This window comes from Aptenodytes patagonicus, chromosome 7 (assembly GCF_965638725.1).
Source record: "Aptenodytes patagonicus chromosome 7, bAptPat1.pri.cur, whole genome shotgun sequence".
In the NCBI taxonomy this organism is placed as follows: domain Eukaryota; kingdom Metazoa; phylum Chordata; class Aves; order Sphenisciformes; family Spheniscidae; genus Aptenodytes; species Aptenodytes patagonicus.
In genome coordinates this window covers 59,378,709-59,406,356 of record NC_134955.1, presented here as the reverse complement: position 1 = coordinate 59,406,356, position 27,648 = coordinate 59,378,709, and the positions used below count along the sequence as shown (strand labels likewise).

The window sequence follows — 27,648 nt, the reverse complement described above, 5'->3', positions numbered from 1 at the left end:
AGAGAAACTGTCAGGAGCTCTTGCCGTGTGCAGTGGAATGACACTCCTCCACCATCCGAGTGCTCAGGGATAAGTGAGGTGTACTAGGAGGCAGAACCAAGGCAGTTTGTAGGTGAAAGCATGCGCTGTGTCCTTCTTCCCTGTCGTGAAGCCGGAGTTTCACTCTCTAGGTGTGCATTAGGGAACACGTTCCCAGGGTCATGCTCACACATGAAATTATGTACCCCAAAATCTAGATTTTATTCCCAAATATTTTCAAATGCAGCTCTAATCGAGAAATCACAAAGATGTGTTATTAAGGAAAAGCCCATCTCTTCTGTAAGTATTTCACGTTGAAACAAAGATATTTTACTAAACAGGAAGAATGCATCGAAAATTCACTTTAATACATGTTTATTGGTGTCCTGCACTTTCAGTGTAGGAGGTTGGAGATGTAATAAAAAAGTTTCAAAATTTATTGATTCCATTTCATTTAAATCGCTCTAAACAACCAGTGCTTTAGAGTTCAGAGAATTAACGTTTACTGTCCATTACGAGCAAAATTTTAATATTACCTTTTTCGAGTCCGCTTAGAACTCCTCTCTTAAAATTCTTCAGATACATTCCTCAAAGTAAACAATACATTTCAATCTGTGTCACAATCAACATTGATAAGGCCTTCTTAACCATTTTATACCACCTCCACTATTACTTCATTGCAAAACACAATCTTATTTCATACTATAAATATCCATCCATGCACAAAACACAGGGGCCAGAAGTTACACATTAATATCTCATGTAGGCTTCCAAGACTTCCTTTACCCTCTGCAGGTTTATGGTACACTTAAAAAGATATCTTTAGACTTGGTCTACTTGGTCTTAAAATACAAATATACAATATCCATAAGCATAAAAAAGTAAAGCTAGATTGCCTTACCATTTATTATGAACTGCTAAAATCTTATACATGTACAATATAGCATCATGCTGATTAATATACATATTAGTTAAATATATCAACCAATAATGGGGATGTGGCCAAGCTTTTGTGTCTTGTTTTCAAAAAGAAATTGTTCATATACAAGGAAAAAGATTTTTAATTTAAACTCTCATGGAATACCCGAACCACATAGACATCTGTAAACCCTGCTGAGATATTCAGGTCAAACTGGGGCATAACCTGCTGATTCACTTGAAAGGGAACACAACTCCTCAGGGGCGATACCCAAGGTGTGCTATTCCCAAGAGAATGCAAATTTACCAGCATCTACATTTTCAGGTCTAGAGCACTAATTTTTGCATCTTACATCTTGGTTTATACTTTTCATACCTATTCATCATCCTCCAACAGAAACAATTCGGTACCTCGACATTGTCATAGATTTTTCTAAATAAGTAGATATACAGTACAAAGTGTAGATAGTGAAAAAAATAAGCACATATATACAGTCTTTGAAAGGCATTTTTGTGACCATTTTAGCAGTGTTTATAGAAAACATTTAAGATAGTCACATTCCGCTGATACCACTGTATTGCAAACTGTCAAGCCACATTTCTTATATTAAACTTGTACTGCATTGTATATTGTACAACAGAAGAGAAAACGATCATTCTTAAGGTGTGACACAATGAAAAAAAAAAAAATCACTAGACTGAGTAAGGTAACCAGCACAGGGCTTAATTTTCCTGAGGTTTGTAAGAATTTTTTAAACAAAAATCACAGTGACCAGGCTAAACTGCAAACATACTGTTAAGTTTTAAATATACAGTTTATACATAAGTTCTGTGCATGGTCGACTCAACTGTGTATGTTCACACTGATGTTTCCTTTAAATGACTCGCCACTGCATAATACTTGTATCCTTTCCGCCTGTGGAGATGAGATGGGTGTCTTCACAGAGAAAATCTACATTAGTTACATGACTACTATGTCCACCGTACACGTGGCTTGGAGCCTAGAAAACACCATATGAGTGAGAATATAAACTGTCCTAAAAACATATCGTTATAACATAACATTCATACAACAATGAAACCAAGGCATCACAACATTCTCTTACAGTATTTTAATATTAAATTAAGTTTTAAATTGAATTGTAGTCTCAATCAACCTTAAGTAAATCCCTTAGGCATATACATACTCCCTTTTTTTTTTTTGTACATAGGAAAACAACATTTAATGCATTTGTGCAAGTTACAAGAGTAAATTTTTTTAAAATACCTTACCCTAAACTGTGAACATGGATATGAGAAGAGATGTACTTTGCCAAAATCATCCCCTGTTGAAAGCAGTTTTCTCCCATGTGATCGACAGACAGCGTTGATATCTGTTCCATCTGAACCTTCAGGCCATACACCTGAAACACAGAGGGACTAATTAAAGGTTTTATAAAGGAAATAAAAGTGACAGCTTAAGTTTTTGTTAAAATATTAATAAAGGATTACTTGTTTAAAAAAAAAGAAAAAAGATAAAACTATAAAAATAACTGCAGCTGAGTCAGTATGCGTGCTTCAGTACCAGCAAAGGACCAGATCCTAATAGGAAATCAAGCACATAAACAAATACTTTATTTCCTCTAGTCAGCAAAGTGCTTTTTACTCTGAAAAAAAGAATTCTGCTGAATTACAGCCATGTGTCTGAGCCTAAAAGAATAACAGTTACTGCTTTTATTTGCCCTTCTGCTCATGTATGTGCTAAACATACTTTCCTCATACTAATATAGTCTAAGAAACTACCTATGTGTGATTCAACATACTTTCTTCAGTCTAGATAATAATAAAGTCTTCATACTTTCTGAAGTCTAAAACCTATGAAACAAGAAATTATATAGTTTAAAATGTTATTTAGTAATTAACAGATCCCTTGAAAAGAAATTGAACCTACTATAAATTTTTAAAATGCTTTTGTTTTACTGTAAGTAATTCTCCTCCTTCCTCAGGTACTCTACTCCTTGCTGTTCTTGCACAAAGTGGTGTTCTAAAATTCAGCTGTAGGCTCATCAATGCAAGGACCAAATCTGTGCACCACATCTCTAAAGCCTCTGAATACTTACCTGTAATAAATTGTAGTTGCAATAAAATCCAACCAGTTATTGAAATGTCTTTTTTTTGTATGCAGTACTGTGGGGGTTTTTTTTTAATGATTTTCGTAATTCAGATTTTATCTAATCCCTACTCAACAGAAATGATACCTAACTTTCAGAGAACACTGACATAATTGGTTATAATGTGTGTTCTGCCATTATGATTTCGCAAAAAAAATGCTTGTCCTGGCGTTACGATTTTCAGTGACTGTCCCTATGTCACACATCCTCTGCAGTGTCCCCCTGAAGTCCCACCACTTGAGTGCATGCTCTTCCTTCGTTGTTATTACAGGTCAGGATGAGACAGTTGCTACTCCCCCTGCTTGCCCTCCCATCTCCTGGAAGGGTGCCTATGCCTGCAGGCAGGGCAGGCACACTCCAGCTTCCCTTCTTTGGGCTACTGATAATGCCAAAGTGGGCATCTGCCCTGCACTGTGGAAACAGCTAGCCTTCGATCCGCATGTAATTCTTCCCAAATACAGTCTTCGTAACATTGCCCAGCAATTCGAAAGCACTAAGAGGAAGTGATTCCATGTCTTTATACGGAATTACAAATTGTTGTAAATAAAATGAAACACAAAGTACTGATTTGTGGGCTGCCAGTAACTCTCCAGATGTGTGTGGAAACACCTCTTTGCTAGATCAGGGATATTAAAAAAGAGGCAGGGAAGAAAGAAAAAGAAGGTGTAAAGAAGAAACACGGTAATTGCTACTCGTGGAATTATGAATATGTAGAATGAAGAGACGCAGAAGAGCTGTTTTAAATAACTGCTTTGACAAAAAGGAGGCTGTATGAGCATTAAATGCTAGCTGAAAAGAGACAGGCGTCTTTATGACAAGCTGGAGATAACCCCTAAAGGAAATGGCTTAAGAAACAAGATTGTCATTTTGAAATGGGGAAAGGATCATATCAGGGTTTTGGTTGGTGGGTTTTTTTGAGACTCTGTGCTGTTTCAAAATTTATTCCAGTGCCTCACTGTTAGTTTTTCCGAATATATGAACTGAATCCCCTTTGCTGAAAAATTAGTCCATTTTTCTCTTCCCATCCTCTATAGACATGGAAAAAGAGACCGTTTCCTTTTTCTTATTTGAAGATTGATGCCACGCTTTTTTTCTCCTCCTGTTCTCTAAAATTCATTCATTACATCTCTTCTCATAGAACAACATCTAGATAGATAATTATTCTTGCTAGTCAGCACATTATCTGTTGGTCCAACATGCAAAAACCAGAAGGAGCTATTCCAGCTGTGACTGAAGCAGATACTGATAAATGGACGATTACTTCACATTTTGCATGGCATCCTTTTCATTACATACCCTGCTAATGCATCTGCCTGTTCTACAACAGCATAACGCTGTTGACTCACGTTCAGTTTGTATGCGAAAGTAATCTGATCTTTCTGTGCAGATCTGCTCTCTTGCCTGCTCTCCTCCATTCTGTATTTGTACAACTGGGTTCTGCTGTTCAAGTGTGCAACCTCCTATTTGTCTCTGTTGAATTGCCCCTTTTTTCCATACGCCACTATTTCTCAAGACAATTTGCTAATCCTGCAGCTTCACACCACCTACAAATTATACATGCTGTTTTATCATCCATGCTATTAATAAATATATTCAAACAAACATAATATTCAGTGTACAGCCTTCTAGTCAGTTTTGATCCCAACCAGTCTGAGCTCTGCTTTGCTTGCAATGTTGTCAGGCTTTGCACAGCATCTTGGATTTCTTCTGTTCCTGTCCTTCACCTCAAATACTAATTTTTCCAAAACTGGGCATGTGATATGAACTGATGCCTTGGTTGCGTATCCAGCAGCACATGGCTTTTGCAAGAGCATACAGATCAGTAAGTGTTCTAAAGTCTTTAGTCCTTCACATTTACATGTGTTTGTACCACTAAAATATCCTTCACTGGACACACTTTACACGCTGTTGATTTTCAGTTGAATCATCTCTAAACATTTCCAGGCTGACTAATCTGTTCCCATGCTTGAAGACAAGTGTTCGACAGATCAACGTTCATTTTCCCCCCTGCATTAGTTATGTTGCTCTGCGAGTGCTATGCATACTATTTGTGATTTTTATGTGGTTCTACTAGACTGAGAAAATATCCTTATTCAGTCAGCCAGTAGCTATTGAAAAAAATCAATATACTAGATGCCTCACGTCCTTGATGATGTGATTGCTTCTTCCATGTCCAGCAGGGCAATCCCAGCCAGCATTTAAAGACTGTTCATACTGGCTGTTCTGAGGTCCCAAAGTACTAAATAGTAGAGTAACTTCCAACATTATTGGACTGGTTTCCAATTCGTAATTTATGAGTTTCTTAAATTTATTATTCTAGCCACTAACTTTTCAGTTTATCCTCTCCATATGGGCTCTGAAGGTAAGTATATGATTCCACAGGTGTTGCATTCATTCTTCTCCATTTTTCCAGTACCTTGCCTGTTCTCTGTGAGGTCCTGAAAATAAGTACTAATGGTCTTGAGATTATGCTAACCAGTTGTTTTTACAGTTACAATGAGGTTCATCACACTCAGATACTTTGAAAATATCTAACTCCTAACTATTTTCTAATCTATTCCCTCCCTACTGAAAGCAGAGGTCTTATCCTTTCATTACTGGCACTAACTGGGTTAGTCATCAGATTGTAGTAGGACTTCTAATGAAGACTTATTAAAAAGAAAAAAAAAAGTTTTTTTTAAACACTTCACCTTTAGCAGTGTCCTCTCTCCTCTCCCTCCTCTCCGCGTAGAAGATCAATATTGTCTTTGGCCCTTCTTTTATTACTGTACTTGTCACTTGCATTTATGTTTAGGTTTTGTTTGTGTGTCTCCTTGGTCCTCCAACACAGTTTCTACTTTCTGCATTCCTCTTCCTTGTAGGAACAGTTTAACCAAGTTTGCGTCTTGCTGCCATTTCTATCTTTCCTCTGGGCTGGCAGAGTTTGTGCCCTTCGTACCTTTTAAGGAATTACCGCATCTCATCTTTTCTCCAACTTCCAATCTTCCCTGACAGAGCTTTGGACTTCTGCAGTTTCCCTCCCTGAAGTCCATTACTTTCATTTTGTTGCTCTTTTCCCTTCCTATCTTAAGGATCACACCTCCCTGATTCCATAGTCATTCCTACACAAGGTGCATGCACATTCTCAGCAAGTTCTTTCCACCTCTCCAGAATAAAATCTGGAAGAAACTCCCCTCTAGGTGCTTATCTATTTCCTGTATCAGAAGAATTTTGAGAACTTGCTGGTTAACCAGTGTACTTGCAATTCCTTTCCCAAAAGACACTGGAATAAAACCTCACATCCTCAGAAATTCCTGTGATTTGACTGATTCTGCTAGCTATTTAAAAAAAAAAAAAAAAAAAAAAAATCCATTCATTTGATCTTTCTGGAAGGATAGGCAACAGTATAACCCTGCCACCATTAATATTTTTTTCATCTATAATTATTACGCATTATCTTTGTAACTTCCCAGTCTGAACCTAACTGTATAGCTACAAATCCTCAGTATATATGGCACCATGTTCCATATATAAAAAAGTTCCACCACTTTGGCATTACACATCCTTTCTGAATAAGTTCTATCCTTTTACTTTAAAATTCCATTCATTTGATGAACATCCTCACAATCTCTATTGCATTACTGAAATAATAATTGTGATAATTATTAAAACTAGCAACTACTTTTATTTATTCCTCATCCTTATTGCTTTAGCTTACAATACACCAGTTCAGCATGGAGGACTATAAGTGTAAAAAAGCATGACCCAGTAGGTCATTTTGTTCCACAGACCTGCTCCAAAAGCTGATCTGTTCCAAGGGAGAAAAAACCCCTCTTAGGTGTGACACCCCTCTCCTACGAGACTCTACGCACCACAAGCAGCCCCATATTCTATTAGCACTATATTTTGCATTAACCCAAATTATAAAGTAAGGAATACTCACTTAAAGAATTCATCATTTCAGAATATCTGAACCTTAGATGCTAAATGCAAAGACTTTGTGGCTCTGTAACTGTGTGTCAGGTATACCCGAAGCCCAGGAATATGCCAATAGTTCTGTAAGGGCCTTCATCCCTCACATGAGAAACATATTAAGTTAACGTGCAGCCAGTCTTCTAGGACTTCCTCCTTTTACTAAACTGTGTGTTGTAGTGATACTCAAGCACTGACCGACAGTTAAATTTTGGAAAATTTGAATGTTTCTTCCCAGTGTGTTGCTACTGCCACCCCATCTTCTAGGCTCTAAAAACATGTCCTTTCTGGCTGCTTTCAAACATATCACTGCATCTGCTTGACTTGAAACATAGGTGAAAACCTTCCTTGCTTACTGCTTATACTAAACCAGACTCTTCTCTGAACTTCTACCACGGCTTCCTATTTTATCTTGAGGACTCAAGAATTTGAAGCTTCTTGTACTCAGCTTTTGTAACAATCTGTCTAGTTCTGCACACGTTGTGGAATGAGTACAAAGCTTTAGAGTACACTGGGGAAAGCAGCTCCTTCCAAACTGGCAGAAGAGAAGTCCCATGGAAACAAACGCTCCTGATTTTGTTACGTTTTTCTTCTTTCTTCTTGCATTCCTTCCACCTCATTTAATTGTTATATATTGTATCAAAATACATTGTAAGTACTTAATGACAGATACTGTCACCCGTTTTGTGTTTGCACAGTAACTGGTGCAAATGAAACTGATTCTGGTAAGGGGATTTGGCCCAGTAGCTGCCTAAATAAATGATAATTCCATGGAACTGGTACGTTAAATTTAAAGAGATGAGAAGCAGCTCTAGTGTGACAGAAAGGGCAGTGTGTGATTTCTTCCTTGTCTCCCACTTATGTTGTAATTTATTATTTATACTTGAAGCTAGCAGGAATATTAAATCCAAGTCTTTCTGGATTGAAATAAGAGGACAGATTGTAATAAAAATGGCATAACAGAAGTTCTGTATTTTTCCCTGAAATATGAATAGTCATGTTTCATAGGAAAAAGTTGGCAATCCAAGTGTTTGTTAATAACAAGAATGCTAAGAACTTGTAAGAGGAAAGATACTTACCAAAAACATGGAATCCTAAAGTACAGGTGTAAGTGGCCCATTCTAGATCTCTAGTTGTTTCAACACTCACGACTTGTTTACAAGCAGAGGGGATCCCTACAAAAGAAAAAAAAACAACCACATGATAATGTTTTTAATTCTCAAATTGTATAGGTTTTTGATTGCACCAGATGAATTAAAACATATGGTCTATCTTGGCAGTTATATGGTCTCATTTAAATTTTAAATCTGTATTAGACTGCCTGAAATTTGCACAAAAGGACTAAATATAATTCTTACTCACAGTATAAGATTTCATAGTCTCCTGAATTAGACACAAGATACTGTGAATTAACAGACCAATCCAGATGAGTAATGAAGCTGGAATGACCCTACAAAGAGAAAAAATATTGTATTAACTGCACTAAAGTATCTCTCAATGTGACAGTATTAATGCAGTGCTGCAAAACATACTTAAGTTGTTAACATTGAACCAGGAGAAAAGAAGGTTACTTACTGAACATTTGCCAATTCTAGTGTACTTTCTTCCATTTTCACTTACTCCATATATATAAATACAGTTGTCATGGGAACCTATTGCCAAGAAGTTTCCATCTATAAACACAAAAGTGAAGAGTAATTATTCCTGTAAGAACGAACTTAGGCTAATTTTGAAAAGTTAGTGTGTCCCAGACAAGAGGAACTGTTCTTAAAGGCCTTGATACTGAGAAACGAAAAAATAAAATTCTATTTTTTCTTTTTCAGTTGCATATTGATGCATGTTTCAAGATTACAAAACAGCAAGTTTATGCAGCAAATATTACTGTTGAAAACACATGACACTTCTGGAAGCAGCTACAGTCCATTTAGGGCTAACCTCATTGCAACAACCTGCACAGTCAAGTCATATTTGTTTTTTTTCCTTCCCAGTAAAACCATACTGAGCATGTGAGGGAGGGAGGGAGGGAAAAGAAAACTAGAGCTCAAGACACCACCCATTCAGTGTCGCCAATGTTTCACGGCATATTTATTTTCAACTTCAGTATGGCAAGTGGGGAATTATTTTAAAACAAACCACCGCCAAATTTAATAATAAAATTCAACACTTTTTTTTTAACCAGTAAATAATCGCTCTCAAACCTGGTGAGTAACGCATTACAGACAGCTGTTCGTTTCCATCTGTGTGTACAGTGACCAAGTCTTTTGTTTCTGTGTCAAACACAAACCACCTGTTGTAAATACAGAAAGAGGCCAATAAATCATTCCATAAGGAATTCAAGTCTACTGTAATCTTGACCAACTTTTCTTCTGTCAAAATAGCATAAGTTTTATACCAGCAAAAGAAAAACAGCAACTGCTACTCGGTTTGGTTTATTTTTACTTTAACAGAAGGATAGTTTCTTTCCCATGTTTTTTAACCATAAAAATGATAAGACATTGACCCTGATATCAGTCTTCAGATTTTAGTCTGTTTTACTATGTCATGCATTAGAATAAAGTAAGCATTACATATAATGACCCTTCTCCTTTAATGACCCTCCCCTATGCTATGCTCATGTTTAAATTGATGTCTACATTAAATCCTAGAGCAAAGGAAAACACAAGCAAGAATCAGGACTATTCTCTTTTAATAGAAGAATTAGCTTTATTTATTAATTTATTTTTAAATTAATTAATGTATTTTTTTAATAAATTTAATTTAATTGATTAATTTCAATGAAGCAAAATTTAATTTGTGGAAACATGTAGAAGGGACAAAGATAAAATTTGCATTTCAATACTTGCATCAAATTATTAAAGACAAAGTAAAGACTCCTCTCAAAGCTTCTCCTTTTGATTTACTTTATTTAGTAAATAAAGTAAATTTAGTAACTAGAGTAAATCCTTTATTTAGGATTGATATACAATCCTAAATAATCTTGCCTTATAACCTGTAAGCGTTCTATTATGTTCTCAGTTAAGTGGAACTGTTTTCAATACTAACAGCAAAGTCTGCCCTCAAGTGTCATTAAAGGAGAGGATGAAGTTACGGCGAAGGCACTCCTTCCTCCTATGACAGGCAACCAAGGTTAAACCCAGGGTCTGCTGTTGACCCACTACGTGACCAAGGGCTCAGTCTGCCCTGTAAAACGGAGATGCTACTTTTCACCCTGGTTTTGTCTGTCTTGTTTATGCCTTACACTCTTCAGGAAGAACAAGTCTCTTAATATGCATTTTTACACTATGTCTAGCACAGTGGAACATTTGCCAAATTTTTGTTAAAGCCTCTGGTTGTCACTGCATTAGAAAGAATAAACCACTTGCTAAATTTTCCAACGAGCAGCTTTTTTCTATGTGATTTCCTCTACGCTGCCCTACAGGCCTCAGATATCTCCGTACACATCTGCAAAGTTAACTCATCATCTCAAACTCCTCCTTTAGCCTCTCCTTTGCTGCGATGGACACAAAGACTTAACATTTAGGTCACTGGTATGGCGACAGCACCTCCCACACACGGTCTCACTGCTAACCTAGACTTCCTGCCCTGCCCAAATCCATCTCCTCCCACTGATCTTAGACCGCCGCTCTCCCAGGGCAGAAACCATCTCTTCGTTCTGTGTTCATGTAACACTCAGCAAACACGGGGTACTGGTCCAAGACTAGGATTTCTAGGCACTAAGGCAATACAAATAAATTCCACTCTGAAATTCAGTAGAAATCAATAGGGGATGAATATATGTCATGCATACATCTCCAAAACAAGAACATGAACTTGGATGTGAGCTGGAAGAAGTCATGTAGTGTTTATTGGTGCCCGAAGTGTAGTTCTGCACATCTTACCTTCCGGTCAGCGTCCCTACTGCAACAACAGATGCTGAAGGATGAAAACCTGAAGACTGTGCTGGATCCTAAAACGTTTCAGAAGGAAGCACACTTTTTTACTAGTCCAAGTTATAACAAAAACACAGTTCAATTATCTGCCTCAGGAACAGAGTAAGTCTCTCTTGTGGATTTTTTGTGGGTTTTTTGTGTTTTTTTTTAAAATACAAACTTGAGGGGAAAAAAGCATTTTTAACTGTTTGAAATATTACCCAACAGATTTTTTTTCCCCTCTATACAAGGCCACTGTTTTCTTTTCTTCACTCCTAAAAATAACTTGGCAAGTGATTTCATAACAATAACATTGGCAAAGGCAGCTTCTCAACAAATCACAAACAAGTAAGAGATAAAAATAACTTATTAAATTAGAGCTGACCTAAGAATTAAGTATCAAAGCTGCAGTTTACCTCCCGTCTAAAGGACAAGCAAGTACTCTATTCAACAAAGGTATGTATCACTTTGCATGGAGGGGTAAAGCCTAACTTCTACACACCCCAACACCTTTTTCAGCACCTGCCAGTTGCAGCTTAGCAGGAGATTAAGGGCATAAACTGGGTTTCTTATTTTGATATGCAATTTTAAAACATTTTACTTTGTATAGTGTATTATTATGGAGACAGGTAGAATTGCAGTGTTTTTCTTGCAATTTAAACATATGCCTAAAAAACAAGGTAGGCATTTTCTTTCTAGTACTTGTTCAGTTACAAAGAATGAACTCCAGAACTCTTCAGGTTATAGCAGAAAGTCCCCAAGTAAATAGCTTATTTTTCCTGATACCTGCCAAAAATAATTCTAAAATGTAAGCAAAAAATAATCCAGTAACATATCTCACAGAAATGCTTATGTCCTTGATTTTCTATATTCTAAAATAGTATCACATTGTAGCCATTTTAGTAAACCTGTTCACATTTTTAGCAATTTGTAATTACTAGCCCTAAAGGCTAGGTGTAAGGGATATTCTCCTTAATTTTAAACAAGTGACTAACTTCAAAGACATTACTAACTCTAAAGAAATTTCAGAGAATTGTCGAGATCCAGGATTTCTATACGCATGTTCTAAATCACTACATTAGTCCAGAAAGGAAAATTTGCTAATTTTTTTTAAAGTATCATTTCATAGTAAATGCTAAAATATTCTCTTGAATAAACCAGAGGTTTGAACAGCGAATTTAATCTGAGCAGTAACTTGTACTCATAACTACATTAAAAAGCTTTTACATAGATCTCTATGACAAAAATAGGTTAACATGAAATGATTTATTTACTCTGGATAATCAGTCACTGATTTATGAAACGTAGTCTCAGATATTTCAAGTGGTTAATAAGGAGATTATTGTTAAGACTGATAATAGAAATCTTGTCTTAAGGAAGCGGCGTGTACTTGGAGGGGAAAAGAAATAAATCTTAAGCCTAGTTTAATAGTCCTACTGCTGTTGCCATCAACCTTTTCAAAAGAATCAAGGTAAATAAAGCAGTTTCTTAAATGTTTCAATAACAACAGTTTCTTAGAGAATGTCTTATATTTGCAAAACCACAACTAAATACTAGTTGAAGCTCACTAAGTCATAATCAGCTACAGTCCAGTTCTGTTTTTCAGAGGACACAAAGGATAAAACAGTGGAAACGATGTCCTTTTTTGAGTTGATGATTACTTAAGTAACTTTATTTCTGAGATAGCAGCTTATCTGATTAATAGATTTGTTCCTGTTCCCCATATTGTACTTATCTCCACTAACGATGTTTCACTATCAACCCAAACTTCTAAATGCTCTTTTCTTTAGACTGCAAGAGAGCAAAGTGCCAAATTTTGCACTACTCTTCATGACTATAGGCCCTCCTCAGTATATCGTTCCTGTAATGAGAAATAGATCAGAAGTACTAACTACTTCTTCTCCCAGAGTTTTTGAAAGTATGCAAGTATACAAAAACATACACCTTTACACTGAGCAGACTAAAGGATCACATTAGTACCTGCAATTGAATTACATGATGATTTTTTTCTGACAAAAAATAAATTCATTAGGAAAGCATAAAAAATGGTATCAATGATTTTACTTTCCACTTCAGGATATTTATAAATAAGACTTGCACAAAACTAGTCATGCACCATTTCTAAATAATCAAATTAAGTCTCCACAAAAAAACTATGATAAAGACCAGAAAGGTCTATGTAAAAGTTTCCAGTCATGTCATTGTTCGAGTCACTCTGAATTGCATATGAAGGAATTGCTGCAATCAAATGTGTTCATATTCCATACAGTACAATACAGTACACTGCTACTGCTGTATTGCAAAACAAAAAAGGGCAGCAGTTTATCTTTTTTTAGAGAGTCTACCAAGACAGATCTTGGAAAATTTGGTTTATAACTGCTCACTGATTTTTAAAAATACGTTTTATCACTGAAGTTCATAGCCTAAGTGTGCTGGTATTTATTTTATCTTGCATTTGGCATGTTGGTAGAAGTTCAAGAGATTTTCAAGCACATTCAGATTTTGGTGTGTCTCAAGATTTGACCATTCCCCTAAGGCCCAACTATTCCTGAAGACTGAAGGGGAGATAGCTTATTTTTAAATCCAAATTGTATTAACATATCTTAAATCCTAAAATGATCAAGAGGTAGGAAAATGCAATTATCTGCCTGCCTCTCAGGCCAGATATTAGTATTACTAATATCTTAGTATTACTGATTTCCTTTTTTTTTTTTTTTTTTTTTTTTTACATTAAAAGAACTACTTTTATTTTCCTTTCTTTTAAGTTCTTATACTACAGGCCAATCTGTCTTTATAACCTAGGCACTGAACTGTGAAAATACGGCTGCATCTCTGTGGCACTAACTGTTGATTTAGTCTCTCCAATTAATTTAGAAGCTTCCCATGTCAGCAAAAATATGGATCTTAGAACACATGACCTTGGTTAGACAGAATAAATTCCAATTTCCACATTCAGCAAGCAAGCATGATTTAATAAGTGCATACAACTGTAGCAGGATACTATGAGACAGTTTGGCAAACGCTATACTGTTAAGACTGCTTCAGCCTGATGCCACAGCATACAATTATTGCAGATGCATTGTATTCAATAAGTGTTTTCAATACTAGCTTTAACTTAAAGCATTATGTAGGCCTGAAAATGAACAATCTTTTTATGAAAAAAAAAGTTGCATGTAAACTAATAAAGGATTGTTTACTATATCACACAGAAAGCACTTTTGTCAGCGACATGAGGGTCATCTATAGGTTATGGGCTACAATTTGATCTGCAAACCTGTGTATTGGATATATATCTACACTGTTTTCTTTTTCCTGAAGTAATTTTTGAATTTTTCCACTGTACAGAGGGCAGATAAGAAAGACTGAGAAGTAACTTCTTTATTGTGATCGGTATGTGTATCTCCAAAAAAGCATACTCTCACACCTATTAAAAAAATATGTAAAGAGAAGACTGAAAAAAATGTGATAGTGGCATCTCAAAATAGAGAGCTAAAAGCATCACTGCTGTCTCTAGGAGATAAGCCAATGTCTTTTTATGGGTAAATATTTAGAAAAGCGATCAGGTGTCAAAAAACGTATGCTAAGAAATCAGTTCCTAGCGATATATGTAGTAATCATGATCACGTTACCACAAAGCCATTAGGAGTCTGCAGATGCACAACTGAGTGCCTAAGTACAGTATAAAATTGAGCCTCCACTAAGTATTCCTTCAGTACCTAAACCTCAAGTTTCATACCAGAGATAGGAAGTGAAATTCTAAAACGTTTGTTTATTTGTGAACAGGATGTATAAAAATACTAATAAATCATAGAAAATAAACAAAGAATGCCAAAAACGTCATCAAAAAATTTTTTTCCTTCTGAATTCCAACTACCATGCTCAGGATAGTAGTAGTAGTAATCCTGATCAGAACTACTTCTAAATGAGAAATAACTCCTAGCTTTATATTTGTGGTTCTCTTCCTAGTAAAAAAATATGAAATGTCAACAGCACTGTACACTTCCATGTGATACAGCATATAAATCCATATAACCTAGGGTTTAAAATTCTTGTTTTTAAGAGTTTTACATCCATTTTCAGAAAGACAAATTTTATGACTCTCATTTTTTTCCTCAAGTTAATACTTTATTTTTAATCAATGATCTTATGAAAAACCCAAATTACTTGAGAAGTTCTACAAGAGGAGTAGAGTTGCATTTAATAAATTTATACCTCTATAATCTTGTTCCAGATAGGATGATGAGTGGTAGCATCCCAGAGGGTAATGTGTTTGTCGTGTCCACAAGTGAAGAACTGAGGTTTAGAGGAATGGACTGCAAGTCCCCAAAGCTCATCAGTGTGACCCTACACAAGCAGAAAATGTTTCTTGACAAGAAGGACAGTACCATCAAAACTAAACATGTTTAAACAGGATTAAAATGACCAAACTGTATATTAAGGCGTTACAAAAATACGTTGGCTTAGATGGAGGCATATTTATAACATTATTTATTGCCAAAAGTACTGTAATAATAAATCAAATAGATGCATATTTATGAAACTTAACTTTAAACAATACCTTTACTGCTATTACACACTTACAAATGTTCTTGTAGGGCAACAGCTTACCTGGGTAATTGGGAAAAAATCTCCTGATAGCGTGCCCTGCAGGACGAAGTTTCTAGTGGTTCCTATTAATACAACGTCCCCTTTTCCCTCTGCTACTGTTCTTATTGGACCAAACTGCTCTGGAATCTGTGGTCATAACAGACAAACAGATAGATAAGTCAGAGAATTTGTCAGGCGTTGCTATTTTTAAAGACATGCGGCCTAGCAAATGCATTTTAATAAACGTTGCACAGAGGAGAAATGAAATGGATGAATATATATGCCTGACTTTCAAAAGTTTGTAACAACTTACATCAGCTCAGTAACTGTCTTTATAACACTACAAGAAAAGACATCCTTATCTACAGAACACTCCATTTGTACAGATAAACCAAGTATTTCAACAAACAGAAAAGGTTCCTTCATGCTGTGTTAACTCAATCATAATTTAATTGCAGCTGTGATATCAGACTAAGCATTTCTACTCAGAGATAGTGTCAGGCTTTGTATTGCTAGTACTTTCTTGCAACATATGTTTCTTCAATTGCAGCCTAGGTTCTGAACAAGTCAGTGCAAATCTCCCATACAAAGTTCTAGGGAAGATGTAAAATTTAAAATAACAAGGAATACCACTGTATGAACAAATAAGAGAAAAAGAAGGATGCCATGGTTAGAAACAGCAAAACAAGCACGTACCTTGTGCTGTGTTAAAAACTGAATTACCGAAAGACATGCCATTCCAGTTGCACATATATTTGCAACATTTAATAATACAGTAGAGTTGAAACCCTTCCTCAGAGTTTTATGCTGATTGTTCTCTTACATTCAGAATGTAAACAGTCATGCAGTTCTGTCCAAACAAATTCTGCTTTGAACTTTTAAGTTCCCACATAGCAACTGAATTCATTTTCGGAATTTCTTTTTTAAATAAAAAACAACACTAACCAAGAAATTAATGAAAAAATGTAAGTATGAAAACCCCCAAAAAATCCTCACATCATTTTGGAAAAGAGGAAAGTACAAAAACATTTTAATATTGTAATACTCTGAAGTGAAAAATGACCCCACATTATTAATTGCAAAGAAAGGAAGAAATAATATGAAAAAGTATGAATTCAAGACTTGTTTTCCAATTACCATAGATATTAAAAAGGAAATATTATGTTAATGAATAGGCTATCACAGGAATGACCTGATGACTTAAATTATATTGCATTTTACCATTGATTTGCTTTCCCACAGAACACATATTCATAAGAAAAAAAATTTATTTAAAAAGCTCTGTTCAGAAAACAGCTAAAATTCATTTTGAGTAGCAGAGTAATTTCAAGATAAGTGATATCACCTCAGTTTTGTGAAGTTTTTGGTAATTTCCATTCCAAGATATCAGCTTTCGGTCTTTTCCACCTCCCGATACTAGCGTGCCATCTCGCAGCATACACAGCGCAAATATTCCACCTTCATGTGCCCCTTGAACTGCGTGGCTTATTCTATTGGTACCTGGATAGATGGAGAAAAGATATTACCACGGAAAGCTTACTAGCTCCTTTTTCCCCAGTTGTTTTTTGTTCTCCATTTCTCTACTACCACCTGTCAAGGATTATATCTAAACAGTGATGGGAATGGAGTGTTGCCCCAGAAAGAGACTGAATTAGTACACCTTAAGAACATATTCCCCCATCTCAGAAATGAAAAGTATATGTATTCACTTAACCTAGTTCAAACACAAAGTAAAATGGGTTAATTTAAACCTTTCATGGGGGTTTAAGCTAAACTGTTTGACATCACATTTGACCTGCAGTAGCTAGGTTTGACTACGCACCTTATCAACAAAGAAACCATAACTTGTAACCCAGTCACTTGTTATCCTCCAAGGATATTCCACAGCCTCCAGACACCTAACTTGCACCAAAATCTGACCAAGCTAGCGGTCTTTGCTCTTCTGGCAGAAGGTGCTGAACCACTCCCCAAAAGAGCCTGTACCTCTTCATTGATGAACTTGGCTTCTTCAAGTACCTTCTTAGTCTCAAAATACCTTCAAACCAACTACATTAGATTAAATATCTCTAATTTGATGAACCATTACTATTATGAAATGTAAAGCAATGATTACTAGTGATTCTATTACTGAAATGTGCACCCTGCATCAAAGCTTGGATAACTTTATCTTTAGCACAATTGAGGGGCTGATGCAAGTTAGGAAGAAACAACTTTTTCCTTTATAAATCCCATTTGCTTCTATCCACATCTATGGATATAATATGTCAGTTGCAAGTGATTTCTATTAAGAGAGGTTTTTGCTAAGGATACTCCAAACTGGTGGAAGCAGCCCTCGCTTGAACATAGAGCTCTGAGTCAAAAGTAGTAAAGGCACAGAAAGTATGCTGTACTAAGATAGAAAAACAAGAACAACATTTTTGTCCGTCCCAAAAGAACCGGCAGAGGTGAGGAGATCTTGCAGCACACAAAGAATTCCCGGGAAAAAGGGCAGAAGACGTTGATTGCAGTCAAGGCAGAAATTAGTCTACTGGCACAAAGGCATACCGGCTCCTGAGCACCGCACTGACCCTGCCATGCCAGCAGCTGCCACTATCTCCCTTCTCTGTTGGCAGTCCAAAATAAAAACCAAGAACAGGGAGGAGATGGGACTATGCAATTTCTAAACTCTGTTTGGAAGGAAAAGTGTTGAAGTGTCTTGCTTTAAGCTATCATAGGAAAAACAAAAGGGAAATAAAAGAGGAGCTGAGTTACAAACACCGTAACCACCCCTCTACTCAAGAGTAGTGTATTGGTCAAAAGCACAAGGAGGTAATTGGCTGATGGTCCTTGGATGAAAAAAAGTCTACAAAAACAGCTCACTAAGGTTCAACTGTGTAACTGATTCACCATGTTGCTTCCTGGGTCTTATATCCTTCGAGTATCTTGGGAGAAGGCACTGACTAAGTAAGAAGCAGCTGTCATCCATACCCCTTCTTCCTTTACTAATAAGGCCTCCTTTAGGGGATTCTCCTTATTCCTATGAATGGCGTCTCACGCACTAAGTAAACGTTTAGCATGTTGCTGCTCTTTGCCCTCCAGCAGGCATTGCCTTCTGCTGCCTGAAAAAAAAAAAAAAAGGCTTTTCTTTCTACAAAATGCCTTTTAAGAAGTTTGTCTTATCCATCTGTCCTTTTGAAATAAAGCTGAGGAATTCAATTAGATCTGCATATATTTTAGCTTGACTTCCTAGGAAAACAAATAAAGCTATTTGTTGTCTTTTAAAACGTGTATGTCAATAGGCATAATTTTTGCAAACACTGCAGCGTGACAGTATAGGAGACTGGAGATAATCAAATACATTAACAGTGTTTCTTACTATCAGATTGGTTGAGGAAAAGAACTTTTCCTGCCATTCCTTACGTCAGTAAAAGCCATACGTGCTGGCATAGCTCTATGATTCAACATTTGACCATAGAGAACACATTCTATAGAATTTTGTGCTCTAGCAGTCAGGTATATGTTCTTTAGGTGCTTGTAGAGGAGAATCCAGACATAATCTGCTGGATTGGTCTTGGCAAAGAACTCAAGATAAACAAAATTTATTCTTCTTAAAATGAGGCTACACTCATGTAAAAATTCAGAGTATTTTATATTAAAATTTCACTATTAACTACAATCTTGTCTTACCTTTTCCCCAAACCAAAATGTTTCCGCTTGAGTCTCCTGTAATAGTATCACCATTTTCAGAAAAAGTCACACACAGGACAAACTTTGGCTTCTCTTGTTTCTGTATGGTTACGAAAAATATATGCTCACAGCAACACACAACCCATTCATTTTAACTGTATGCATTTGAGTAATTTAGTTTAGTCTTACACAGTTCTATTATTGCTTAAATGTCTACACAGGAGTTAAACACATTCCTACAGTCTAAACAGTTAGTCTGTGCAATGGCAAAAGATGCATCAGCCGAGGTTGGTGGCCCAATCCTGCACCCTTTAATTACAAGTTGCGGATAGAGCGAGTGAGAAGGCCTGCCAACTTTTAACACAAGACCAGTAATGCTCTGAGATAAACCAAATTCCCCAACTCCCACATAATCCGAAAGGCTTTAAGTATTTAGAAATGGCCAAAGATGCAAACAAGCTTTATTACTGCAATTTTTAACTCCAAAGTTTCTAGGAGAAAAGTCTTGCTAGAGAGTTTCGCTGCAGTGTAAGAATTGAGAAATCATCTCTTGAAAGAATCCTAAGGTTTAGTAATGGAAACGTTGCTTTGAGACCCTGCATTTAAAATACTGACAGCAACAAAATAGTGAAATATATAAGGGGACAAAAAAATTCACTAGCTAGTACCTTCCAAGGACATTATTTACAATGTTTTTTGACTACCAGTGTGTATGGCCTCTTTCTCCCTCAAATTAAGAATATTCTCAACTAGGGCCACCACGCTTTCCCATCTGCAACAACCATCGAGAATAACAGAGGCAGAAATATGCCCAAGTAGCTTAGAAGTGAAAAATGAATGAAAAATAAAATGTAACAAAATTTAAATGCATTATCTCAGCATCTTCTCCTTATTTCACACAAAGTGTATAAATTGACATTGCAAAATACTTGTTTTGACTATACTTGCGAACCACGACTCCACAAGCAGTTAACTAGGCCCTACTGGAGTTATCTGCAGTCACTGCAAACATCCCTCCTTTGTGCATGCAGCTGCTGTAGAGCTTAGTCTATATTTAAGTACAAAACCAAATCAAGACCTTGAAATGAAAATGATATTTACCAAATAGTGGCCAGCTCAATCTGTATTTGAATTACATATGTGTGTATATCTGAGCAGAACAGAGGAAAAGGGAAGAATATTCATAGTCACATAATTTATGGGGTTTTCCAAGTCTTTCTTCTGACAAAATAAAAAACCCCAGCATATAACACTATTTTTTTAACCTGAGGTAAGCATAGAGGGCTTTAAGGTAATTTTATTTTGATGGGGGCACAGTATAAAGAATACAGGAAAAGGAATGCAAGGAACAGAATGGTAATTGCATTTCAAAACTTCATCATGGTGACAACCCATGGAAAAGCTCTCAGTGCCATACCATGAATGCTACCTGAATTTCTGTAAAATTTCAAGTTTAATAACGATCAATTGTTTTGATTTACTCAACCCTTATTAACCCTTAGTTCTGTATGACAGTACCATTATTATAAACATAAAATTAAGGAAAAACTTCATTTTACCTCAAATAATCCTTGCTTTTTAATAAGGGAATTCCCTTCTAGTGTCCAAAAATAAAGGTGTGATTTTCCACAAGTAACTATTATATTTGTATCAGTAGGGTGAAAATCTGCAGCAAATACAGCCTCATTAGAGCACTTGGAAGGAAAAAGAAAAACATTGTATCAAAATTTAAAATTCAAAGAAAACAAACTGAACCATGAAATGGTTCTCTAGTTAGATTAACTGTTCAACTCCTGATTTAAGAAAAATTCTGAGCTATTCGTCTATTAGTGTAGACTGGAATACTTTGGTAGAATACTTTGAAGTCAAAAGATTTTATGTTTGTATAAGTTAGTATCAAAAGTTATCCTTCAAAACTATGTCAGATAATGAGAAGTTCTACACAAAAGATTAGTTTAAGACGTTTCTTTTCTGCACATGCTCCTATCATTGCTGCCTAGACTTTTCTAATCAATTCTAGAATGACTACAATAGCAAAATTAAAAAAAAAAACCAACAAAAAAACCCCCCACCAAACTATTGGGATAATTTCAACAGTGAGAGAAAATATTCCCTTTCTTTGTCTTCTTTGCCTTTTATAAAGTGAAAATGTTAAAAAGGCACAAGAAGTTAAATATAGAAAGACTTTTATGACAAGAAATCCAAATCTACATACAAGCAAGTAGTACAAAATATCTTATTGCAACACCTTGACATCTGCCAGCTTTTCTTCTTTCTGCCAGTCCCACACAGAAAGCACATGGTCGTTTGAGTCATCCACGGAGCACAGGCTGCTTCCTCCATTCTGAGGCAAAACATGGAAAATATTAATGCATTCACCAACCAACATTAGAAACATAAATACACATTCAAAATAATTAAATACTTCTGTGTAGATTAAAGTGAAATATTTACAGTTTAACTGTTGTATCTTTAGTTATCCCATAGATCTATAATAATTCATAGGATCATTGAAAAATAGGACCAAAAAGGGATCTAGAAGAGGAACTCTTGCAAACTGTAGACAAAGACTTTGTCAGGAATGAGGTAGGTATCTCTCTTTAAACATTCAGTGATGGAAACTCCCAAGGCAAACTACATGTCATTATCTATACTATTAAGAAAGCTTTTCCTGATAATTATACTGAGTTTCTTTCTTTGCAATTTAAACCAATTACTTCTTGTCAGATCTGCTATGGACACGGGGAACAATTTTACTCTTCATATAGGAATAATGGATCAAAATCAGGGAATGTAGTAAGAAATTAGAAAACTTATTCCTGACAGGTATCTTTTTTATAGTTATGTCTTCTCTCAGTCTTTCTAATCTTAATGACCCTAATTCCTTTAGTCTTTCTTCATGCATCATATTTCCTAGACTTTCTCCAGTCGGTACCCGTTTTTCTGATGTGTGAATCCAAAGACTGGATGAGGAACTCTGAGACTCTACCTGAGCTGAGGGGATGATCGACATCTGTCTCACTAGCGATGGTCACTGCTGTACAATCATCAGATCTTTTTCCAGACAGCAGCTATCTGGAAGGTAGTTTTTGGACCATTTTTTCCAGTCTTTGGTGTTCATTCCTAGCTGTGTGTCTATGGTGGAATAAACCATCACGTAATGTCTAATTGCTTTCCAACCCATTCAAGTATGATTTTTGTATCCTGTTGCTCCTGGCATCAGCTATGTTAGCTTTGACTGCAGATGAGCTTGCCGGAACAGACTGAGCCTGTGGTTACACAAGCACTCCTTTGGCAGCCATGCTGGCACAAACAGTCCTTCCTCTGCCACCCATAGCACAGCCACTTGTTGCTGCCTCTTGAGCTGAGCCACCGCAAAAGTCTGGGTTATCATAGAGTGAGCCTGTTTGGGGAACAGATCAACTTTTGGGGGAAAAGAAGACCCAAGCAAACTCTGCTTCATTTTTTTTTTTTTACGTATGAGGTTGCTTGGTTGTTTTCCTGATGAATCAGGCCCCTAATACACATCTCAGACACAGCTACAAAAATAACTGTGCCAAGGCAACTCAAGAGGTGGGACAGAGACAGGACTGAGTAGCCAGAGGGCTGTCTAAAATGAGATAAGCAGTACTGCTACGGGATGGGAAGTGATGCTCAAAACAGGCCAAGCTATAACTGTGAAATCACAGCATAAAGCAAACATATTAAACACTTGCTTTCTCCTGGCATCCGCCAATAGCGATCCTCCGTTATTAAGTACCTATTTCTTCCTCCAAGGAGATATTTACAGACTATTTGCTTGCTATTCCGTTTTATTTATCCTTCAAAGCTGATCTTGAACTGCATTGGCTTTCACCTTTGTATTCTTTACTAGCTCTGCCAATTCCCTCCTCTCTTCTTTACTTTCTATAAAATATTGTCATCAATAGATTTCAAGTGTTTGTGGAAACTTTCACTGAAGTACATTTTACCTATGTCCATACACATTTTACCTACCTTTACCATACACCATCTAGTCCTCTCCTTTTTAAAAATGCTGCCGAGACAACCAGACACCACCACATACACTGCTTAACGGATTCTGTTCTACACGGAGGGTTTCTAGACTTGTGTGTGTCAGGTTACAGACTCATGTTTTTGTATGGGACTTGAACGCTGCCTATGTCATCTTTTTTTTACCTCCCTGATCGACCAGAGTTCAAAGGATGGTGCCAAGAGGCTAACAACAGGATTCTAATTCTTTACAATCCTTTATCCATACGCCTTTGCTGCTTTCAAGCAAAAGATTTTGGTCCTCCTATGGAAGCTCCCATTTTTTAAATTCAAAATCAGTGGTATGGGCCGTTGTAGAAGTCTTTCATCAGTCATCCTTAGGCACAGCGTAGGGGGTTAAAAGGTGCGGAGAGAATAACTTATGTAGGGAGAAATGCAATGGGATAATTAAAGAGATGAAGTAAGGATACTGAAACTTCAAGAACACAAGTACTTCTGCAACTACTTGTCCTTGAAGAAATTAATTGCATTTTATGGCACGCATAAGGTAGATCTCTGAGACTGCTGTTATGCTGTTATGTTATTGCTAACATAAACTGTTGGAAACAACTGGCTTGCAAGCTTTCCTCCTCTAAAGAGGAAGCTGAGAGAAAAGACAGCTTGGAAGTTTGATCAAGGAAGATAAATTTGAAAGACTTCAAAGACTTGTTCAGCAAACATACTTAATTTGACTATTCATTTACTTTACTTACAGATTTAGAAAAAGCAATGCAAGTGACAGCTCGGTCAAAAAAACCCATTCCGATGACATGCAGTGTATTCAGAGTTACAGAATCCCAGACACGCACGTGTGGTGGCAATTGCTATAAAACAGACACAGAAATAATAGCTGAAACAATGGTGGCAAAAAAATCAGGATTTAAAAAAATGAGAATGCATCCAAAAAACATTTTAATACAATTTAAGGTATGCAAATTATCAGAACTTCTCTAGAGTCACCCATGTAAGCACAGATATGCTACAAACAATTTGCTGATTACTGTGCCTTGAACCAATATCTGGGACTGACTATCCAGAGTGTAGAGCACGTCAGGTCTCACTGATCTTTTTAGTTCACTAAAGTAAACGGGCACTGAGACATCCTTCAATAAGTGAAAATTGGTGATGACCCTGCAACATGGGACCTACTGGTAGGTCCAAGATCATCAGTTCAAACTGCAGCAACTGATACAATTCTGGTCAACATCAAACAGCAAGTGCAAAAAAAAGATTAAGAATTTCTAAAATGTCATTAATTTCAGTGTCATAAAAATGGCCATAGAAAAGAATTGTACCACTGTAATCAGAACTAACTTCCTTTTTGTACATAAAATTCTAGGTATACATAATGGCCCAAGACGAATTCCCTGTGAAAACCAGGTGGTTCCCCCTCCCTCCCCTCTATCGATGCCTTCTGCACCACACAGACAGCCCCACGCAGGCTGAACCCGGTGGAGACAGAAATGCTTCTCAAATCCACTAGAGGGCAACCCCAGGAAGTACTTGCTGTTAAGTTTTATTTTAAAAATAGTTACAAAGTATCTTCAACCTTTGCAGGAAACCAACAAAGGCTATGTTTTACTTCCTTTTTTAGGATGCCCTTTCAAATAAGGTGAAGATGTTTTATTACAGTATCAGCAAAAAAACCCCAAACCCACAACAGCCATCAGTCTTTCTTGCTAATAAGTAGTGAAATTGCCCTTAAAAATAAATAAATCAAGGCCACCTCAGCATCTCAGTTATAAAAAATGGCTTTTACATAAGCTTACCTATATACCACACTCCCTTCAAGCATAGAAACCACACCTTCAGATTTTATTTCACAAATACAATGGTAAGGAATTGTATTTATGAAGTTAAAAAAAAAAAATACATACCAGAGATTTCTCCAACACACAATAAAAATTAAGTTTATGTTACTCAACTAAGTTATCTTTACATAAACCTTATATTGCATAACTGAGATTTTGTTTTCCTCATTTACTTAAAAGTAGTTAGCATATTGATAATCTGTTTTTATCATAAAATTCTTCTTTGACATTTACCAAAAATTTTGCAATAGTCTGGCTGTGACATCAGCTGCATACTCTGCTAAGTAACTTTTTCCTCATGCTTTCCTGCCTCTGCTTATACCCATTCTTTTGCCCTTATCTTAGCTCTTTGGAGCAATGCTCATCTTACTCTGTTCAAATAAATTCCTAGCCTACAGCTAAGCTTTATGATAATACAGGTAACAACAGAGAGAAAAATATTCTTGCCTAGATGATGGCAAGAGTAAGAATTTATTTTTTTCAGCAAACAACCCAAAGCCATTCTTATTTGTACTTTGGTTTTGGTAGTTGTGGTCAGAAATGAAGTTGTATAGTGTACAATTTAATCTCTGCTGCTTCTCCTCCTTTTTCCCACATCCATCTGCCCTCTCCGGTCTCCTTTGTAGCCTCATCCTTCCATGACTCTTTTGAAGACCAGCTCCAAATTTACCTTCAGTCTGTGTAAGTAATAGAACCAGAAACCACTGACCAATCTTGATAACGGAACCAGGTAACTTTGATAGCGTGCAATAGGCACTCTCAAATTAAGTTTTGCTTGTGTTCAGTCCTAAAATGTAAGACCAATTTAACTGCAACATGAAAAGAATATAGCATGTATCTCCTTAATAACATATTCTTATGAAATATAAGCAACTATATGTCAGCAAAGGGGTCACTCACTTTTCCATCCTTGGATGTCCCTGCAACTTGACCTGTTGCTATAGTGATCCTATCAGGATGGACAGCCAGGCTAAAAAAGAAAAGAAAGAGAGGCCAAACTTAAAGCCATTTATTATCTATATCATCAAACTTTTACATGAGCTTGTAATAAATAGCCCTATATTAGTCATATAAAGCACACAGCATACATGTAAACATTTTGAAAATACAAAAACAGAACGGACAAAACAATTTTCACGCTCTTTTATTCAGAAAACTCTTGTTCCCTTATGAACAAGGCAGTAATTTGCTTAAGTCGTAATACCTCAAAGCATGTATCAAACAAGCCCCAGTCCCACTCATGCTGGGATTCATCTCACCTATATTTAAATGATTGCAGTGTATAAGGAGTTTACAATTTGAGCTAGTTATTTGAGTTATCTCTAATCAGAGGTTGCAGAGATCTGGTCAGTACAGTCAACGCTGTCTAGTGACAATCCTCCAGAGCAAACAGATGTATCCACTCAAACATTGCTCTTCAGACTGTATTGACCAGCTATTCAGCGACTTTTATAGGGAGATACCAACTTCTCTCTAATACTTTTCAAAAGGTAAAAAAAGTCCTTTAGTAAGTAAGAACAGGATACAGAAATTAGGAATTTTGATTCTAAAATTAAAACTGAGATTTTAAAAACTGTGATCAATATTAACTAATGTCTCTAAGCAAAAGCAACCTAAAATTTGTATTAAAGCCTGGAGTACAGTCTATTTTTGCCCTAAATCCTCTCTTAATTCTTTTTTCACTGCAGCTGCTTTGCATACAGTCCTAGAGGCCAAGTGCCCTGCAAAATGAGCTGTGGCAATAACTCATTCAGCTTTATAATGCAGAAAGGTATCCTTTATCCAATAAACCTGAAAGCTTTGAAATATCGAAAGAGTCAAAAATTTGAAAGAAAGAAATGAGATGGAACAGATCCAGGTTAAAAACCTCCTTGTAAAACAACTAGATTATACAAATAATTCAATTTTATGAAACATGCTCACAATGCACCCAGATTTGGTTATCAGGTCGGTTTTTGGCTCTCAGGGAGAACGGGTGTTTCATAATGCTTAATCTAAAGAAGGGATGTCAAACTCATTTCATACATTAGGGCCCATCAGATAATCCAGGTGCTCTTTTTCAGCTACATTCAGCAAGCAGACAGATACCATCAAGACAAACCATATGTTTATTTAGATTTCAATTTAAACAATACTGATATTTCCTGATAACTAGTATCCTCTAAGCTTGAACACAGCTAAATCACTTGGAAGCCCAAGCTGGCATGCCTGCATGGCAGCAGACAAACCGGGCTGCTCAGGACTAGTTTACTGGGTATCTGCCGTGATGTAGACATGCCTGAAGACTACCAGGAAGACCGCAGATGAGATTAAAACTGTTTTGTTGGTTAGATTGAGCCTAAAGGACCCGTATCTGGCACCCAGACCCAGATGAAGATGAATAATTCAGTCCTACTTAAAAAGGGGAAGGAGAAGAGTCTAAAGAAGTTAATGTTAAATCATCCTAAAAACAGAGTAATGAAAATTAGTAGATCTACAGATTAAGTCAGATTTCTACTTTTCTTTATTTTCAATGTAAAAAGTATATTAGTTATGGAAAATAAATTTTCTTAAGTAAATAGAGGAGGAATTGTTAGCAACTTGGAGAAACAAGCAGTAACTTGGAGA

At 36.3% G+C, this 27,648-nt stretch overlaps 1 protein-coding gene across 8 annotated transcripts in view; it reads right to left on the bottom strand.

Moving 5' to 3' along the window:
* Nucleotides 1-362: 362 nt before the first annotated feature.
* EML1 (EMAP like 1) overlaps nt 363-27,648 on the bottom strand; it is a 130,017-nt gene continuing 102,731 nt past the window's right edge. For all 8 annotated transcript variants that reach the window (XM_076345432.1, XM_076345436.1, XM_076345429.1 and 5 more), the window contains 15 exons: nt 25,942-26,011; nt 23,944-24,054; nt 21,447-21,542; nt 20,758-20,892; nt 19,199-19,298; nt 16,878-17,032; nt 15,554-15,679; nt 15,158-15,289; nt 10,916-10,983; nt 9,236-9,324; nt 8,613-8,710; nt 8,400-8,487; nt 8,117-8,212; nt 2,209-2,339; nt 363-1,937 (listed from right to left, as the gene is read on the bottom strand). In XM_076345432.1, coding sequence (XP_076201547.1) covers nt 1,812-1,937; nt 2,209-2,339; nt 8,117-8,212; nt 8,400-8,487; nt 8,613-8,710; nt 9,236-9,324; nt 10,916-10,983; nt 15,158-15,289; nt 15,554-15,679; nt 16,878-17,032; nt 19,199-19,298; nt 20,758-20,892; nt 21,447-21,542; nt 23,944-24,054; nt 25,942-26,011 — 1,621 coding nt within the window. In that variant the 3' untranslated portion in view covers nt 363-1,811. The remainder of the gene's footprint in view (nt 1,938-2,208; nt 2,340-8,116; nt 8,213-8,399; nt 8,488-8,612; nt 8,711-9,235; nt 9,325-10,915; nt 10,984-15,157; nt 15,290-15,553; nt 15,680-16,877; nt 17,033-19,198; nt 19,299-20,757; nt 20,893-21,446; nt 21,543-23,943; nt 24,055-25,941; nt 26,012-27,648) is intronic.